The 20,422-nt window shown below is 40.2% G+C and overlaps 2 protein-coding genes across 16 annotated transcripts; one reads left to right on the top strand and one right to left on the bottom strand.

Annotated features, from left to right (window-relative positions):
- Positions 1 to 58: 58 nt before the first annotated feature.
- On the bottom strand, positions 59 to 3,461 carry LOC122575408 (beta-1,3-galactosyltransferase 5-like). Its single transcript, XM_043744275.1, has 2 exons — positions 2,739 to 3,461; positions 59 to 2,570 (listed from the first exon to the last, which is right to left on the bottom strand). Exons 1-2 carry the CDS (start codon positions 2,878 to 2,880, stop codon positions 1,465 to 1,467), a joined length of 1,248 nt encoding a protein of 415 aa, XP_043600210.1. The 5' UTR covers positions 2,881 to 3,461; the 3' UTR covers positions 59 to 1,464.
- On the top strand, positions 3,434 to 20,366 carry LOC122575035 (calcium-dependent secretion activator). 15 transcript variants are annotated; one of them, XM_043743387.1, is made up of 17 exons: positions 3,845 to 4,584; positions 4,748 to 4,893; positions 6,442 to 6,608; positions 8,285 to 8,809; positions 8,902 to 9,069; positions 9,753 to 10,244; positions 10,430 to 10,836; positions 11,030 to 11,494; positions 12,107 to 12,463; positions 12,545 to 12,784; positions 12,901 to 13,203; positions 13,663 to 13,829; positions 14,193 to 14,644; positions 15,044 to 15,202; positions 15,303 to 15,419; positions 15,494 to 15,729; positions 15,824 to 20,366. In XM_043743387.1, exons 4-17 carry the CDS (start codon positions 8,387 to 8,389, stop codon positions 16,017 to 16,019), a joined length of 4,182 nt encoding a protein of 1,393 aa, XP_043599322.1. In that variant the 5' UTR covers positions 3,845 to 4,584; positions 4,748 to 4,893; positions 6,442 to 6,608; positions 8,285 to 8,386; the 3' UTR covers positions 16,020 to 20,366. The 15 variants fall into 15 exon arrangements, with proteins under 15 accessions (XP_043599342.1, XP_043599401.1, XP_043599351.1 ...); XM_043743407.1 differs by lacking the exons at positions 3,845 to 4,584; positions 4,748 to 4,893 and adding an exon at positions 3,434 to 3,569; XM_043743416.1 differs by lacking the exons at positions 3,845 to 4,584; positions 4,748 to 4,893 and adding an exon at positions 3,599 to 3,720.
- Positions 20,367 to 20,422: the final 56 nt, after the last annotated feature.

Genomic DNA, 20,422 nt, shown 5'->3' with positions numbered 1-20,422 from the left:
CAATTATTTTGTCGAAAAATCGGTATACGGATCGTTCGCGTAACAATTACACATATTATAGTATAATTTCACAGAATATATTTGCAATAGAATCGTATAAAAATAAAATGCAAATTGTTCATGGATAGTAACTATGTCAGCAAAAGTATGGAATGTAGGTATCTCATGACCGTACATACGTTCACAATCGTTGGTATAAAACGATATTGGTCATCCCGGAAGGCATGTCATAATCGTTAAGTCATTGTTCATTGTATCGCGTATTATAATAGTTTATAATACTGGCATGTACAATATTTCTATATTGTACGTTTCATTCATCTGAGTAATGTCATTACTTCATTCATGTCTTTTCTTTATAGAAAAAAATGAATTGTTTTAAATAATACACTGCGCATACGATTTTTAAAATACCATTTCCCCAGTTATATAAAAATTTAAATTCGATAAATCTCAGATTTATACAGAGTACATATATTTAATACGATAAACGCGCTTTTTCGTATACACCTTCGAATTCTAATTATTTTACTTTATTTCTTTCTGAAACGCATCTTAAGTACAGCTATTTTCTGCTTTGTTTTTCTTTTAGACAGAAAAAAAAATCGTTGATATGAACTGAATCACGTACTTTAGTAATTAAACGCGCTGTTTACTCGATGACGATTCCTGTCGAAACATTATTTTCACATGTCTACCGTCGATAGCGTATCGATATCAATACATGTTTGAATGGTACGCTGTTAATTATTTGATTGTTCGTTTTACATCGTGGGAAAGGAAAAATCTTCTTCACATATATACCACTGCGTAACGAAATGATAGATTACGTAATCGCATTAAATCATTCCGCGTTATATCCAAACAGAGAGCTTTGTGAAAAGTATTTGATCGGAGAAAATAGTTTTAAATTCTCGATCTTCTTATGATAAATACTTAGATGTTACTCGAAATGATCGCGCAATTGTGCATGTAGGAAGCTTCTATTTCTCGTACATTCATAAATGTTAAAATATTAAGTATATTATGAGTACTGTTGTTTGATTGTGATGATGTTTGAATATTATAAATATTAGATAGTTCATGCATGAAACTACGAGTCATTCATTCACGTACAATTATTTAGAGAGACAGTTTTCTATGACGAGGCGCAAAAGTACATTACGTATCAAGTATGCAATATGAAATCATGATTTCTGTTCTTAATTGATTTGGAAAGGGAAAAGAAAAAGAAAAAAAGGAGAGAAATAAATGTTACAAATTGATTTAACACAGTCTAACAGATTTCATATTGCAATAAATGACTAACATTATTTGTCGTGTGACTTGGAAACCTCAAACATCTACTGTAGATTTCAAGCTTTCATAGTGATAAGATTTCATATTATTGATTTTTTCGGAGTAATCGTGTTGCAAAATGAAAAAAATCAATGATATAATATCTACTATCTTATCAGATATCTATCATTTACATTTGCTTTTGCCGTCGAGTAATTTTTTCCAAAGATCAAATTGCTCGCTGTACTTGACCATGTGAATACTTATACCTCGTTGAACATTACACGCACTATACGATATTTTTTTATTTAAAAATTCATTAGCATGCGTCCTTTTGATACCCAGTTTATTTGCAACTATACCAGTCACAAAAACATCTTCAAGTTTAAGATATGTTTGGTCTAACGCAGCATCATACAGCTTACGTATGATATCACTGGATAAAAGATACGCTGGTCCGGTGGTGAAGTCCGGGAAGATTGTATGTTTAAACTGTGCTTGAGATACATAATACTTGCTTTTTTTGTTCCTAATTGGTTTCCATTTTTTGGCTAGTCTGCCGAATATTACATTCTTCTCTTTTGCATGTTTCATCGTGAAAGCTTGCAAACGTGGAACATTAATAAACATGTCGTCATCAGTCTTTAAAAGAAATTTAACCTTGGAACAATAACTATCTACCCATTCGAGGGTAGAAATTGTTTTAAGCGTCAAATTAGAATACGAATCTAGAAATTTTCCGCGTATTACGTCGTTGTAAGTTTTTTGTTCCTTTCTCAAAATTGTTTCCACTTTGGAGTCCATAGTTGCACCTAACATAAACAAGATACTAATATCGCTTCTCTGACCAAAATGACCCCATGTTTGTCGTATTGCCATTCTAGCTTCTAGATGAGTTGGTGCAGACATTATTATTATTACCAGATCCATTTCTTTACCAAAATTTGGACATTTCTCCGGTATTGGTACCATATGGCCAGCTTCATAAATAGCACGTGCAGAGTATTCATTGGGAAGCACAGAAACTGCTTTCATCTCGTTGATAACCTTGTCCATTTGCGTAGGTGGTTTTTCGCTGCTTTGCTTGGAAACAACGATTGATACGTTCGCGGTTTGAGAACTAGAAGATGTTGACTGCGTAGTAATCAGAGCATTCGAAAGATTAGCATTTTGTACACTGTAAGGATCAATGACAGATAATTCTGGAGAGTCATTTTTGGACAAAGCTCCTGTATGAATCTCTATGCTGGTGTTTGATCGTTGCTTGTAAATCTCCAGAGATGCAGGTCGACCTGAATAGAATATAAAATTTCTTAAAACACGTAGACGCATATTCAACTGTTATCCAACGATTATCAATAGTTGATGCAACTATTATCAATAGCAATAAATGTTAAAATCATTTCGTAATCGTATGTGAGCGAAATATTATTTAATATTAGCAAAGAAACAATACTTACAAATGTTTCGTGGTACAGTATACTGAGGAACATCGTAGAGAGTCGTACGATAATACGCGTAGAAAGTCAAACAGATCAATCCTAGAATAAGGGTTCGCAAAGAGCGACTACGAAGATGTAGTAATTGACACATGGCGATCATTTTTATTCCCCGTTTATTCCGCTTGTTTTCTTTAAAACGAATCCCTCTTCTTCATCTACATCGTCGTGATATTCAATCCGCTACAAACAATAATTCGTTCGTCAGAAATTTTCCATCGTAGTGGCGAGTTCAGCGAAACAAGTTGACAAGTATTTAGATAAATAGATTATCCTCATATTGTTTCGTTTGAAATTATTATAAGAGTAACATGTCGATCTTCCTCCGAGTTTTCTTTTATGGTACTAAACATGTTTAGAACAGATGGTCGGTACAACAACAGTTCGAATCTCCTTTGTAATCTTCATGTCCTTAAACCATTCTTTAACTAAGGTACGTCAATTTCCGATGCGTTACCATGTATTAATACGCACAGTTTTTTTAATACAATCCAGCAAAAAATAGACAAGTATATTTACACAGAGGAATTTACGTAACTTTCATATTCACCGGACGAAGGAATCGTTTTGAGCACATGAAAGTCTGACTACTATTCCGAAGTTCTGAATGTTCTATATACTATAGAAGTCTGTGGTTCCGATCCAAGATCCAAGTAAATACACGGTCCTGTCCAGACGAGTATGCAGCACAGACCTCTCATCTTATGGCGCTTCGTGAATCATGTCCCATGTTCTGAAATACCGATCGTGTAAAAATCGGACTGTTTCTTACGTCCTCTGCGATTTACAGCGGTAAGTGTAGGAATCACATTCAATACAATTACTAAAGCTGGTAAAGTCACAGACAAGTGTTAAAGTGATAAAGTGATAAAAATACCCCTCTGGTTACACGGTACACGTGATTAGACGATTACACCAGGGATGATATATGTACATACAATATGTACGTATATATTACATTGCATCTTAGAATATTCAATGATTTAACGATAGCAGTTTTTCTTACTTTATTTAAGAACGATCTGAAACCACTTGGATTACTACATAAATAACGATTTCAATGAAAAATATTTCAGATAGAAGTTGAATGGTTTCAAGGGAGGCGTAATTAGTTTCTGATAATTATTATTAATATTATTATTATTGCTATTACAGCAGTTTGTCCTTATTGCACTGATACCGATGATTTTTGAATATATCGTTGGTGCACGATTCTGAGCAATTTTTTCTTATTCTGCCGCTCGGTCTTAGTTTTCGAAATATTTGCAAAAAAAAACTGTCGGTACCAATCAGTGAATTCTGCCTATAATTGTGCGTCCGTGACGGATCAAATGACACCTAACCCAAACCTAATTTATATTTTTTGTTCATAGTTTATGTACTTTTTTATGGTTCTGACCGTCGTATCGTATTTCTTTCATCTTCGTTATTATTATATCGATATTTGTCATATCGATCACATCGGATTTTCGATCATTAATTATAATTGACATACTATCGAAAATCGTAAAATTCGTTTCTCGAATAGTACACCTATCGAATAGTCGTATTTCCTTTTTCTCCTTTGAGATGTCGTTGTTGTCACTCACGCACTTTCATTCAATCGTTCGTTCGTCGAAAAGCGGGAAAATGATAAATCAATCGGATAATAATCTTCCGAGTACCGATTTTCATTCGTACGGTTTGATATGGTAAATTTGAGAAATCGACCGATCGTTTGAAGTTAGATGTAGTCGTGTTGGTAAAGTAAAGGATAACCATAATATCACGAGGTATTACGAGGTATTAGGAAATGAGAGAGTGAAAGGTAAGACAGATAAAAAGCGGAAATAATGAACTAAAAAAGAATGAAATTCAAAGATAGATTAAAATAAATATAAAATAAAATATCTTGCAATGTTTCTTTACGAATTTAAAATCGCAGCTAGTGCGAAATACGAGCGATTGATCGATAACCTATTTTTCCATAGTTGGCAGAGTGCCAGATTTCAAGTGAATACGCTGACTCTGAGAAGGCAAATGGCGTAACTTCATCCTAGGTCACGAATGTTTTCATGTTTACTGGACCAGCGAAATTAATAACGAGACCTCGGCAGAATCGTTGAATTGTTCCGCTGTAACTAAGTTATTACAGTACTTCAAATTTACTTGATTAACTATCGATCTACAATAATCTGCATATACGTATGCGTTCCTACCAGAAGTAGAAGCGAAGCTAGTGACAACCATGTATACGTATGTTTAATCGTAGTGTATATTATTGCATTATTTGAACAAAATATTATTTTCTTTGGTACGTTTCTAGTCCAACACAGTTTCATTTCGGTTGACAACGACAATTGTTCGAAAGACGAGTTTGCAATGTAAGCGTTTTACGTTCATTTACGCGAAATATATTAGATTAGGATAGAGCTAGGATATATTGTCTCATAACGTGTCGTAAACAGACGCGTCGTTTCTATCTCGAATTTAAAGTATTTCTAAGCATCTAGATTCTGGATACTAGCCTCTAGACTCTAGATTCTAAAGAGAAGTCACTTGACCTTAAAAACCCAGCAAGCGAGCTGGTCGTTAGCAAGTGGTTGAACAGAATGTTTCTTCATTAAAATTACGTGAAACTTTTGTTTCTTTGCAAAACGGAGGGTTCCTTAAGAACAAAAATATGAAGCTATTGCTTCACATACTGCTTGACAATCTAGCCTAGTAATCGATGAGCGAATAATTTAAAAAATCGAAGGCGAGGTGAGAATTACAAAACGTTAACGAGAAGGTAGAATAAGAAGGAAGAATTAACTACGTATTAGAGTATGTTTAAGCGCAGATATAAAGTATTGATATGAAAAGAGAAGAACGAAGGTAGTAACGCCGGATGGCCGGCAACATTGACAATCGCGCGCACCCAATCGATGGCCCACTGCCACTCGTTTCTGCCTACAGCCTGTCTTTCTTACTTTCTCTTTACCTCTCTTTTTAACCCTCTTCTTCGACACACCCCATTCTCCATTTTGTCCTGCCGTTCTCAGACTCGATGTAGTTTATGCTTCCACTTCATCTTTATCGCCTTACTTCGTTTAATTATTTTCATAAAAAACTGTTCTTCCTTCTTATCTTCTTTACCTCAAATTTGATTTTTAAAATACGTTCGTTTGTCTTCACAATCATACTTCCTTATCTTTTTTGGCATTTTTATTAGAGGAAGACGTGTAACACCTTGTTACGCATAGCAATCCATTTAGTACTTACTTTCATCGTTAGTTTTTTATACTTTTGAATATTTTGCTTGCAACACATTTCATTTTTAGTTTCACATACTTCTGGGTATTTATATCTCTTTTTTTTTTTGTATCAATCCGTTGTTTCGTCTGCTTTACGACAGTTTGTCTTTATCTTTCGGAGTGTTTCCATAATGGTGTGGACAGCCGCGTCGGCGTCGGCGTCGGCGTCGGCGTCGGTGTCAGTATCGGCGTCGGCGCTATGATCTCGGTGGTTAGTTAGTAGACGAACGAAGGCGGTCGAGTACGTTGAGGTACGTCACGTTCGTTGAGAATTCGTTCCGTTCACTCTCTTTAACCTTCGTTCACGCTTGTAGATATCGGCCGATGTTTGTACGGTAGCCGGTGTATTAAAGGAAATCAGCTATCCTTCCTTTTTCTCTTGCCAATAGATCGCAGTGTCGCGTTACGGGTACGCATTACGAAAATTGATCCAATATATATTCGCGACACAAAGGAAGACCCCGGAGTGGACTGCAACGTGATAGCATGAACGCAGGATGATCTGCCGATATTCAGGGTCATTGTGGCCGCGTATTGCTTGAAAAAAAAAAAAAAGGTTAGTTTCAGTGGGTTCGCAATAACGATCGCGAAAGCTGTGACACGTGCGCATGCACGAAAGAGAACGAGAGTGCGAAAGAGCAAACGAGAATACGAACACGAGCGAGCTTGTGCGCCAGTAAGCGAAACAGGAAAAGAGATAAATACATAGCTAGATAGGTGGATATATAGGTATACATAGAGAGAAAAAATCACCCCAACAAGTAGATTCGTTTCCAAAGTCCTCTATGTACCGTGACACACCCAACGACCACCGAACGACGGTACATTCTTCCAATTCGTTTTCGTGTTTCGCATTAAATCAATAGATAACGTTCGCGCCGAAACGTCTGACTTCAACTTGGTTTAGCTCGCGGTCGTCTATACGGTACACGAATGTTAAAACAGGTTTTGATAGAACGTAGCAGGAACGCAGTTAACAACGACGATAAACATCTGAATCGACGGAAGGATATGCAGGCAAAGGATACGTGGCGATAACGAAGCATATCGCTGCCGGTAGTTGCGCGCGTTTCTGTTCGTCGAGGAGTGTCGGTAACTAGTATATCCTGTAGTATAGTATAAGCGTATTACCCTGTATCGATGCAGATTACTTTCTCGAAACGAGCGTTCGTTGGTTCACATTGTTATCTCGACTTACCCTGGATAAAAAATATCGAAGGAGCAACGCGAACCTAGCAACGTTTGGTCATAGATAGGCTTGATTTCGTATTTCTCTTTCCTGCGTCGAATTCTCGAACGTTAAAAGAGATCCTTAGTTAATTAAACGCAACGTTTACTTCGTGGTTTTGACGCGCGTGAAAGGCAGTAACGAGGAACGCCGGGCGAAGAGAAACGATCCGTGTAAACGCTAGATGCACTAAGAATAAAAAGAATCGATATGAAACGCATCGAGGAGGAAGTTTTTCTTTCGTTCGAAACACGTTATTCGTAGAATGGCAAATCTGTGAAAACGTAAAAATCGGGAACGTAAAAAAGTGGAACACGTGGGTAAAACGTTGAAAAGGAGGAGAAACGAAAGTGTCGTGAAAAAGATGTGTGTGAATACGAAACATTCTATTCGACTCGAATCTAAACTCGTGCTGGGACTGTGACACCGGTTATCGCCGTTGCGCCAGAAATATTTACATATCTGTATGTAATTAAGACCCATATACGGGTGATTATAACGAACTCGTGAATCTTCTTTACCGTGCTGGCGCCGAATCTCGCGTCGTGCCGTATCGCCTCTTCGATACTCGAGTATGCGAGAGGATCGATGATCGGCGCGTTGCTTGATCAGAATCTGTCGCCGGGTTTCTCGTTGCGTTCCGTGTCGCGTGTCTGACGCGCGAGCACGCGCGCAAGTCAATCCTTGATCGAAAAGGAAGTGGAGTGACACGAAAGAGCAACAAAGAGAATAGAGTCGAACGAAGACGAACAAACGGCGGACAATCGATATTCGTTGCATCTGAACCGGCAAACGTTTGTTGTTGCTTTATCTCTTTTAATGCTCTCTCGTTAGAATTTACGTGCATGTACTTGCTCTCTCTCTCTCTCTCTCTCTCTCTCTCTCAAGTCTCGCGTAAATAAGAAATGGAAATAAGAAAGAATACAAAAGTAGACGAAAATCGGAGATAGATAGAGCATGTATATACGGTATATGAAAATGAAAAGAAACTGGTTCGATCGTAGGTGTGGTGGAGAAGAAGAAGCGGAGGAAGAACGGATCCGTAACTGAGAGGGGTTAGGTTAGGCTTCCTGGACCATACGGGAAGTATATCCTGAGGAAACAGAATGATCGACCCGAGCTCGTCGGAGTCGGAAAGCGAAGAGGATCAAAGTTCGCAGCATGTCGGGAGTGTTAGCGGCGGCGGAGGTGGCGGAGGTAGTGGTGGAGTTCGCACAGGGAGCGGTAGCTCGTACGGATCCCGGCGACAGATCGGACCTGGGGCTAGCCTTGGTGGCGCGAGCGGTCCCGTATCGGGTAGCGTGAGCTCGTTGGCCTCACCAGGAGGATCGATCCACGGACCGGTCGGGACACCTCGTGCTGGCACGGCTACCAGCCAGGATGGCACATTGGATGCATCTAGTTACACCACAGCGAGAAGCTCGTTGTCGCCGTCGATGTCTACCGCCCAGGATGCGGCAAGTTACGCTCAGAGACCTACCAGCCCTTCGCCCTCCGTCGCCAGCGAGAAGACCGAAGCGGATCTCCAAGTATCTATCTATATACCCTTTGTCTCTTTCATTTACACTTTGTCCTTTGCTCGAAAGATTTTTACGTTGAAGCGTGATCTTGCTCTGCGTAGGATAAACAAGAGCGGGAAGAAGAGGAAAGGAAGACTAGGATACAGTTGTACGTGTTCGTATCGAGATGCATTTCGTATCCGTTTAACGCCAAACAACCACTGGATATGACGAAACGTTCGCTAAAAGTGACCAAGCAGCAACTCGAAACGATATGTTCTCGTTTTCAGGTAATCATCGATGTTTCTTCTTCTCATCGACTTCTCCGCGAACGATCAACCGACAGATATTCCATCTTTGTTCGTTTCTTTCCCGTTCTCCGTTGTATATGCAGATATACGCACGTTGTCTCTGCCCATCCTCGTACGATATAACTCGGTCGTTCAGAGTCGTGCGAATGTCGACTCAGGACCGTTTCTTCGTGTCTTCTTCGAAAGCACACGTCTCAATCTTCGCCGATTACGGATCAATTTTGAAAGATTAACGAAAGATCGCGAGCAGAATATTCATTTACAAATAACTTTTGCATTTTAAGATAACAAGTAAGATTAAATAAGATAATTGCTTCTATCGTCCTGCGTACGGCTATGTCAACGGCTGTCTCCTTTTAAAGCTTCGATTAACGATCATACTATATCGTTTCCAGCGAGTATACGTATAAACGATCGAAAGATCAAAGGGCGAACGAAAGAAACCCGTCTAAGAAGATGTAACGCGATGAAAGAAGCCGTATACTGTCGTTTTATGCACGAATTCGTCGCAAACGAGTAACCTTCACCTTCGAGTGGCTGATAGAAGGAGATCGATTGACGCGAGTCGATCCGTCTCGACTTCGTAATCTGTAGAAAAAGAGACGGGGAGAAAGAAAGGAGAGGGTGAAGGAAAGACTCATATGCTTTGTTATGATTTACAGAGCTTTCTAAAGGGAGAAACGCAGATAATGGCGGATGAAGCGTTCCGCAATGCCATACAGAATTATTACGACGTATTTCTGACGTCGGATCGAGTGCTGCAAATGGTGCAAAGCGGTGCTTGCTCACAACTCGACTTCCGCGAGGTGTTCAAGGAGAACATAAAGATACGTGTTCTACGCTTCCCGGAAATCGACGGATTGAGCAAAGAGACTGTACTTACGTCCTGGTTGGCCAAATTCGATTGTATCATGAAAGGTTCGGGAGACGAGGAGACCAAGAGGCCCTCCAGGATGCAACAGCAGTCTTTGATCTCGGAGATGATTCTGCCGAAGGAGCAGCTGTACGACATGTTTCAGCAAATTCTTGGCATCAAGAAGTTCGAGCATCAGCTTCTGTTCAACGCCCTCCTGTTGGACTCAGCCGACGAACAGGCTGCCGCCATCAGGAGGGAGCTGGATGGTCGCCTCCAAAGGGTTAATGACATGGAAAAGGTAACGCTTTTCGTTGCATGCATTCGTCTGTTTGCGTTTGTTTGATATGTTTCCAAGTACGGTAGTACCTCGTTTATTCGCGATTCGTTTATAGGAACAAGTTAATGTTCAGCTTCGGATAAACGAGATTCTACTCCGCACATACGCACGATCGTTACGATCGCTGTTTTCCTCTTGTTCGATAGAACCGCAAGCTTATGCCCAAGTTCCTTCTAAAAGAAATGGAGTCGCTCTACATCGAGGAACTCAAGTCGTCTATCAACCTGTTGATGGCTAATTTAGAGTCATTACCGGTCTCGAAAGGTTCGACAGACAGCAAATACGGCCTGCAGAAGCTGAAGCGCTGCAACCATCGACGTGAGCGCTCCCGCTGCCGCGGTCAGGGTTCTCTCGTTAAATTGGAGAGCGACTCCGCTGACTCGGAACCGCAGTTAACCAAAATGGACGTAGGCCTGACCTTCCAGCTGGCTGTGGTAGTTGTAGAGGTCAGGGGCTTGAAGAGTTTGCCGCCGAACAAGATAGTTTATTGCACGATGGAAGTCGATCGTGGCAAAAAGCTGCAAACCGATCACGCCGAGGCTTCGAAACCTATGTGAGTAGTAGCCTGAGCATTAAGTAGACCACCTATAGAGCTAAATTCTGCGGAGCTAAATCGAAAGTTCGATTTATTTTTTTTTTTTCTTTTCTTTTTTTGCATCCAAGTTTTGGCATATTGCACTGACTCGCCCTTACATCGTTTCTTCTCTGTTTTTTCTCTTTCTCTCTTTGGCCGCGTCGATTTACAGGTGGGATACACAGGGCGACTTTACAACCATGCAACCGCTGCCACTGGTCAAGGTTCGACTCTACACTGAAAATTCGGCGATGCTCGCGCTCGAGGATAAGGAGCTAGCCAAGGTACATCTGCGACCTACACCGTTCTCCTGCAAACATCCGGAATGGTATCGAATGTCCGTCCCGAAGAACTGTCCCGATCAGGATCTCCTCATCAAAGTTGGTTGCCGAATGGACAAACCCTTCAACATGAAACACTGCGGCTACCTTTACGCAATGGGCAAGTCTGTGTGGAAAAAGTGGAAGAAACGATACCACGTGCTAGTTCAAGTTTCTCAGTACACGTTCGCAATGTGCTCGTACAAAGAGAGGAGAAGCGAACCCTCAGAGATGATGCAGCTAGATGGTTATACGGTTGACTATATCGAACCTGCCTCTGCTAATCTTATGGTTGGCATGGATCTAGATGACGGAAGGTAGATATCACCTGTGTACATGTACAGTGGAGTATGTTATCGGAACGAACGTATGCTAGCTAGCACGCATGACCAGGGTTTATCAAGAGAATCAGTTTGGTACAACAAAATACACACAGATATCTCGGTATATGCTATATGTATTCCTGAATCAATTACATTCGTTCCGGTACACTCCACTGTATCTGTACATTTCAAGCGAATTACGATCGATGTACGATCAGATACAGTTGAATACACGAACGGTCGTGGCAATACTCGCGATTGCAATCGCGACGATTACAAGTATCTGCGTGTAGTTACTCGACTTGCGATGTGTTTATGAAGCCTTAAGAATTTCGATTTTCGTGTTGATTCGGGAAGTACACGTTGTCGGGTGTTACAGTATATTCTTCAACGGACAATTGAATGATTATCGGTGCATGTATTAATCTGAAAAATACCACCATTTGTAAATTTCTAAACATGTCGGTTACGGGTTAGAATTTGTTTCAAAAAGTTCAGTCAAACGAAGAGACGCGTATAGACGGAACAAAGAAATACAGAAATGATGGAATAACTGGACCGACAGTGAGCGTAAAGTGATAAATACCACGCATCATCTTTTTGCAGATTTTATTTTAATGCCGTTCGCGAAGGGGACAGCATAGTGTTCGCTACGGACGATGAGAACGAGTGCCAGACCTGGGTGATGGTCATGTACAGGGCAACTGGCCAATCCCACAAACCCACTCCACCAGTTTCCGCGGACAAAAATTCCACCATCAGCAAGATACAGGGCGATGCCGATCGAGCGAAAAAGCACGGGATGGAAGATTACATTAGCGCGGATCCTTGCAAGTTCGATCACCACGTTCTCTTCAAGTTTTTACAAAACTTGATTCTGGATTATCGATTGAACGATCCATACTGTTCCCTTGGCTGGTTTTCACCTGGTCAATTATTCGTTCTGGACGAATATTGCGCTAGGTAACGAGATGCGAGAAAAGATCTGCCCGTACCTGAAACAGAACGTTCTGAACTTGCGCTCTCGTCCGCTTGCCTTCGCAGATACGGAGTACGAGGCTGTTTTCGACATTTGTGCTACTTGAACGATCTACTGGACAGAATCGATCGCGGACTCATGATCGATCCGACTCTGATTCACTTCAGTTTCGCCTTTTGCGCCAGCCACGTCTACGGCAGCCGCACAGACAGAGTCGGTTCTATCACTCACGAGGAGAAGGAGAAATTTCAAGAGGTGAAAGAAAGGCTCAGGCAAATCCTCGAGGAACAAATTACTAATTTTAGGTAAGAGACTGTAGTCAATAGCAATTACTCCGTGTTTCTTTTGTCTTTCTCTTTCTTTCCTCCTTTCGTTCTTTTGCTGAAGCGATAAAAAATCGAATTCTTGTCGAAATACATAGATACAGTTTCCCTTTCGGTCGGCCGGAGGGCGCATTGAAAGCTACTCTGTCTCTTTTGGAACGAGTAATGATGAAGGATGGCGTGAGTTCCGTACCTCCCGAGGAAGTGAAGGCTTTGATCAAGAGTTGCCTCGAGAAAGCTGCTCTTGTTAATTATACGAAACTTTCTGCCGAAGCTAAGATCGAAGATGACTTCAGCGGTGAGGTTTGTGCCTCGCCTAGCAAGAAGCTCGAGGATCTCATTCATCTGGCCGAAATGTGCGTGGATCTGCTTCAACAAAACGGGGAGCACTATTCGAAGGTATTAGTTGGGTTTCTACAACTGAATGTCATCTTTTCTGGATCCTCGAGAAGTAAGATCATTGACGAGAAGGAAAAGGCAAACAGTATTGGTAATCACGATCACGTTCATCTTCATACGAATCGCGTTCACGCTCAGACTACGTCCTCGCTGAAGCAACAACGAGAATTTTTTTATTTGCCTGTTGTTGCTGCATGTTTCAAAAAGTCCAACAAACACTAAGTCGTAGCTTGCTGTTTTTCCATAAATTCCTCGAGCCACCTGGATTATTTAGAATCGGTAGGCAAAATGCATAATACATATACAAGATCGTATCACGACAAATAGGCCTTATGGTATCTACGTATACTCGAGGATTCTTTCCTCAGGGCGAAAGTCCCATCGCCCTGAGTTTCATACTACTCATACCCGCCGTATGTATGTGTGACGTCCAATATTTTCACGAGCCGCTCCTACTACACTGTACCGCAGGCGTTCGCCTGGTTTAGCGATCTTATGGTGGAGCACGCCGAGATCTTCTGGTCCTTGTTCGCCGACGACATGGACAAGGTGCTTGCCGAACAACCGCGCGACACATGGGACAGCTTTCCGCTCTTCAAAATCTTAAACGACTACTTGAGGGAAGATGGTACGTGTGCTTTTGTTGTTCCTCCATACTCTTTATTCCTTTTCTGATCAATTTACAGCCAAAACGTTTCACTTTTATTATTTCTATTACATAAAAATATAGTCATATTTATTATGCGAATTTTGACGAGACTTTCCTAGATTTTCTCATCGATACGTACAGAAAACATGAAAAATAAATAACGAGCGGCTGTATTCTCTACTTCGACAACTTGTTTTCTCTTTTTCTTTTATTACAAATTCATAGCTCTTTTTTCTTATTTATCGTTGTCATTTTCTTCTTGTTTTTTGTTCCCCTTCTAATCGTCGTCGTCACCGCCGTCAACTTTCGATCAAGGCTAACTTTCTTTATCTCGATTCGTAGATAATTTGAAGAATGGAAGATTTCATCAGCATCTTCGCGATACTTTCTCTCCGATGGTGGTGCGTTACGTGGATTTGATGGAAACCTCCATTGCACAATCGGTTTTAAAAGGTTTCGAGAAGGAACGTTGGGAGATAAAAGGGAATGGATGCGCTACGTCCGGCGAATTGTTCTGGAAACTCGATGCGCTTCAATCTTTTATTCGTGACCTTCATTGGCCGGACCAAGAATTTCGGCAGCATCTAGAACAGAGATTAACGTTGATGGCATGCGACATGATCGAAACTTGCATGCAACGAACAGATGCCGCGTTTCAACAGTGGTTGAAGAAAGGTGTAACCTTTATTTCGACTGATTACATCATACCATCGGAAATGTGCGCGATGGTGAACGTTATTCTCGATGCAAAAAACCAAAGCTTCGAATTGTGCACCATCGATGGTGTCGACGTGGTAAGTTCTTTATTTATCTAAAATACACCACTGATAAAGAACAAGGTGTGCCGTGTTAGGAATCATGTTCAAAGGCAATTTGTCTTTTCCTTCTGCAAAAAAGATACATTATATTCTCGTTTCGTAAACATAGAACCAGTATAGCAGAATATTTTGTTTATGCTAACACGAAACTCGGAATGCAATTGCAGATGAAATAGTAGCAACAACTTCGAGTTATTCGTTAAGTTTTGTACGTCTCTAATCAGATTTCGACATTTTGTATCTTGTACCTCGTACCGGTGTAAGTGAATGTTACGTTTGGATTTGTTGTTACGAGGCGCAGTGTGTTTCCTCGTCGAGTCGTATCCGACTGTATTAACCTTTGCTACAGTGACTGTCATTGTGATTTCCTTTCAGCACCAATATCATGGCAATATCGACGATTTGATAGAAAAAATGTTGGCCTCCATGACCCAAGGAATGATCAACAAGCTGGTCACGGTTCTAGAGACTACCTTATCCAAACTATCTCGTTACGACGAGGGATCTTTCATAGGTTCCATTCTCAGTTTAACGGTACTTTATTATCTTTTTCTTAAATCATGAAAATCCGATAATCGATACAGATAGAAATTAACACGTTCGTTCGCGAGCTATTTACGAAACTCCTTTTTAGAAGGTATCGGGAAGCGGAAAAGAAATGGGACAGGCCTATGTGAGCTTTACGAGAAACTGTATGGACCAAATTCGTGGAAAAGTCTTGGACGAATTATGGATTTTAACGTTCTTCGAGGTATGCATACAGATAGCTTGATCAAACTTTTCTTCTCTGTAAAACTATTTTCTACTCGTTCTTCCTCCCTTTAGCAATGGTATACGGCGCAAATTCAAATGCTGTGCACATGGCTTTCGGAAAGACTCGATCACAGCCTACATCTTTATCAGTGTACCTGTTTGGCCCACATCGTAAAAAAGATTTACTCGGACTTCGAGCTGCAAGGTGTCATAGAGGAGAAACTCAACTCGACAACATATCAGACTATATTTAAGAGGATGCAAACGGAAGAAGCGACTTGTGCCTTAACGAGCGTTCAGAACGAAGAGTGAGTACCCGTAATTTGATCGAACGATGATACCTATAGTAAACGAAAGCGATACGACAGAATTGTAAAAATCTTGTTCTCCCTTATTATTTAGAGGTCTTTCGGAGAACGGTAACGACGACGAGGTAGAACGACCAAAGCCAAAAGTAACGGTCGTCGAAACGGTCAACAGCGAAGACGCGAATCTAATCAGCAACGTTACTTCGAACGTTGTCGAAAAAGTTGGAAGCATGTTTGGCAAGGGCATTGGTGGACTTTCGACGAAGTTTGGCGGACCTAGCTGGTTTTGATCATTCTTCTTATTACCTCTAGTATTATTGCTTATCTTAATTTCTCCTTCTGTTTCTTCTTTTTTCCTCCATACTTTGCTTATCTTTTCTGTCATTATGATCATCAGTATCGTTGTTATTATTGTTGAGTAGCAATTACGACGATGATAATTACCGTCAGTTCGGATTATTAATACCTTTCTTTTTTACTATCGTTATCACTTTACTTTCATTATTATTGTAGCTACTATTACTTCTAATATTCAGTCGGCAACTTTACATTGAACGAATAGATTGTTTTGTCTATACATATGTACATACAAAACGAGAGTTTCGACGACAAGATTGTCCATAGTACACTTTAGAAATTTGTTCGAACGAAGCATTCTTCGAAGAAGAATCACTATTCGGTACAATCGATCGAAAAGATAACCGTTATCGTTATCGCACAGACGTGTATGTTTGTGTTAGTTTTCATGGATTCTACAGGCTTTTCGACAAAACTTCGTTTCGTTGTTCGATTACGTTCGGCCGTTCGTCCAAAGAGAATGCGACGCATCTTTTTTCGAATCGTTACCGATTTGATACACTTGCTCGAACGAGAACTACTGGCGAACGCGACCGCTGTAAGGTCGAAAGGTCTTCTCTTTTATCTTTCTCTACCATCTGTGCATCGATAAACGTTTCTTTCGTTCAAAACTTTTATAGGTTTCACGTTTCTCATTTATACATATAGGAAACGCGCCGATCGACTGTGTATTTATATTCTAAACGATCCTATACAGTTGCTGTTGCTGTTGGATGAATATTTCAAATAGGTGTTCGCATTGCGAGAGAAACCGATCTGTAAATCCACTAATCATGTCTATGTTACAGCTATTTGTTGCCATATTTTCGTGTTTCTTCCTGTTTCTATCTTCGCTCTTTATTCTTCACATCTCTGTTTCTCTGCAAATCCCTACTTTACTCATACTAATGCCACTATCGTAAAAATGTCTAACGTTGTTTGATAATCATGTTTACGATATACATAGATATTGTTTTCAAAAAAACAAAGATTTGTCAACGAAAGCTATATTATTTTTGGTACGAATAAGCGTTCAACGACGCGACAGTTCAAAAGGGCTCAACCTGTGTGTAGTAATGATTTAATAGACGATCGCGTTTCTTCTCGTATCAACACGAAATGATGGATAATTTTAAACGATTGGTAACATCGCATTGACCGTCGAGCTCTTCGAATATTTTGACTACCTCAAATTGTCCGTGTATAAGTAACCTGGACGCCACGGAAAATTTCAGCCTACGTAAGAAATAAGAAACACACCGAATCGTCGAAGAAACGAACAAATGAACGAAACGAACGAAACGAACGAACGAACGAACGAACGTACGAACAAACAAGGGTAGTGCCAAAAGTATAACAAGATTTCGATGTATCTTCCGATCGACATGTACTTTGGCCATCTCAGTGTGCGTGAAACAAATACATACACGTACGTTTAATCGTTTTGTTCCCATTCAACGTACAAGGAAATAGACCAAGAGTTGGCTACATAATAAATTTTAACGTTACTCGGCGCGGTCATTTCTACTTGAATAGATTGGATTATCGTTGTTAATGAGGTTAATAATGAGCGCGGCGTATACAGTGTGCGCATACTGCGAATCGTTTCGTGGTCTTTTATTTTTTGTTCGGTCGATGCTTTTAAAACAACTAACTTTCTTTTAATCGCTTCTTCTTTACGCGATGTAAGATTGGGTTGAACAACGGACATGAGATCTTGGAATCCAATGCTCGAACAAAACGAGAGCGGTAATTGATTAGCCGCTATCGATTTTGACAGTGCTTCGTGTACTCGTTCTGTTCTTGTACGATCATTGACTTTGCCGAATTTTCAGCAACCTTGGCGACATCTGCCGGCATTTTATCTATTTTCCTAGACTTCCGCCGATACTTCTCCACGTTTGTATTATTATTTACTGTATTTACGCGTATTTTCAAGACTGCGTAACGTTGACGACCTTTGAAAATTCACACGTTCGACCACTAGCATTTGTCCATCTTTTGCGCACCAACTTCTACCTGGTAGGTTTTATTACTGACCACGGTAGTCCAACCTTTCCATGTAGAGATCACGGCTGCATGATGCGAATCACGACGAGTAACGTTGAAATTTATATAGCCAACTCTTAGACTAAAACAGACGCTTGTCATTAAATAAATAGAGCAACGTTGACGAACGAAATGCGACAACTCTATTTAAAAATACTTTGTTCGAAGAGAATGCGCGCTGCATTCGAAAAGAGTTATCGGTAGCCGTTTATTTGTACATACATTAGCGAAAAATGATACAAAGGAAAGGAGATTTTTATATCGTGTAAATTAGCGCGTTGAAATGATGTTTACGCGTCCAATCGTATGACACGTGCGCCGATTCCGGCCTGGCGTCTGCTACTGCGCTTGCGCCTGAACTTGTGTCTGCGCGCGCATTTACGCCTGCGCCCGTGCCCGCATTCGCGCGCTTCAACGTGTCGCTGATTAGCCAGGAACTCTATTGTTCGATTCGACTCGTGTAAAAAATTTCCTAGATTATTCTTTCGACAGATTCTCTCGACGCGTAAACACGTGTCAGTTATGCCTTGTTATTTCTTATCACAGATGCCTTTCGTACTCTCGGTATACATGCATCTGTACTCGTAGATTGTTACGCGTTTTGCGATCAATTGGCACGGAGCAATTTGACAAGCTCTCGTCGAATTATTAAGTATGTATACCTAGATTAAATCACGGTCAAAATCACTGGAAAATTTGATCCTCCTTGGAATGTGGTTTGCTTGCATTCGTTGCGATCGTTTGTCGCGGGTACACAACGATCAACGTGAAGTAAACGCGCGAAAAACGATTAAACGATTCTGATGCCATCGAACGAGTTAAGTTTATGATTTAATCAGAAAAATATTGTGCCAGCATTTATTCGACGACAAGATGTGCAACGAGATGGGCATTTATCTCGGTACTCGGGCACATTGGAAGAACAAACGTACAACCGAGAGTAGTGGACGTTATCAAAACTGAAGTTAAATCGTTGTAGTGTACTTACAGCCGATGCTAACGGTACTACAATTATTATGATCATTATCATTCTTACTATCGACGATTCTTCTGCAATCTACGGCTAATTAGATTAGGATGATCAAGAAAGGATCTCTTTTTGCTCCGACGGCAGTATTCTTCTTACATCAACCACTATTTCTACCTCTCTTTTCGATCTTATTTTTATTTACTTTTTGTATCTTTCTTTTATTTTAATTCATTTTATGCCTTCTTATAGCCATAAGCGACGTATCTGCGCGCAGACACATACACGCATACACGTAAACGCATACACGTATATACATACATACACAGATCGATACAAATACACAAAAGAAAGAACAAGTACCTAACAGTTAGTAGACATATATACAAGTCCCATATTTTTGGGCCTTCTCTTCGTTCTCTTATCTCACTTGACCTCGATTGTGTTATCATAATTTTAATTACAGACTAAACAGAAGACCTTTTACTCTAGCTAGTGTTTTACTCGATTAAACTTCTATGCAATTGTTGTTCTCTCGTTAATAAAAAGTCCGACAAAGAAAAAAAGCTATTACGGTCTAGAACGTATACCCAAACTGAATTTCCTTCTCGAGATATCGATGCACGGAGATGTTTCATTGTCATTCGTTCATGTAGTACGTTTCATCGAGCATTCTTTTCGCCGATTTATTGAGAATCTGTACGTATACTCGAAACAAGATCCTAAACACAGTCACGATGCAAACAATGTCTTCGCATACATTGTTCTTGTATGATTGTTAACAACGTATGCATTTTCTATAAAAGCAATCCTCATGCACGCACGCAACACGCATTTTCACATAGCATTGTCATTGTACCATGAGCGAATACTTTTTGTAAATAAACAATATGCTAATGTTGGTACTTTGTCTCCTTGATCTAAGGATTCGTAAGCCAATTTCGTTCCGTTCAAATATATCATCGATCGAATCACGGATTTGATTGACGCGGACTCCTTATCGACCGATACATCCAAATAATACCATTGATATATTTTTTACGCGATAACTTCGATACGTCAATACGACATTACGATATTTTTGTATTTATTTTCGCTTCCTAATCGATACGTTCAGTTCACGTCGCCATCATTCACGAAACTGCCTAAATTCTATGATCTTGTTTCATTCATTCATATTGTATAATATACAGACAACACGTATATGTATACATGTACATTCGCATACATCCGCAGATGCTTAAACGATACGTTATATGATATAATACAGTTTTTGATGAACGAATTATTAAATCATTTTCCCTATTTCTCTCTTTTTTATTTCCCTTGCATAATCGAGAT

Source organism: Bombus pyrosoma, linkage group LG2 (assembly GCF_014825855.1).
Source record: "Bombus pyrosoma isolate SC7728 linkage group LG2, ASM1482585v1, whole genome shotgun sequence".
Classification (NCBI taxonomy): domain Eukaryota; kingdom Metazoa; phylum Arthropoda; class Insecta; order Hymenoptera; family Apidae; genus Bombus; species Bombus pyrosoma.
This window is presented reverse-complemented; position numbering and strand designations above follow the sequence as displayed.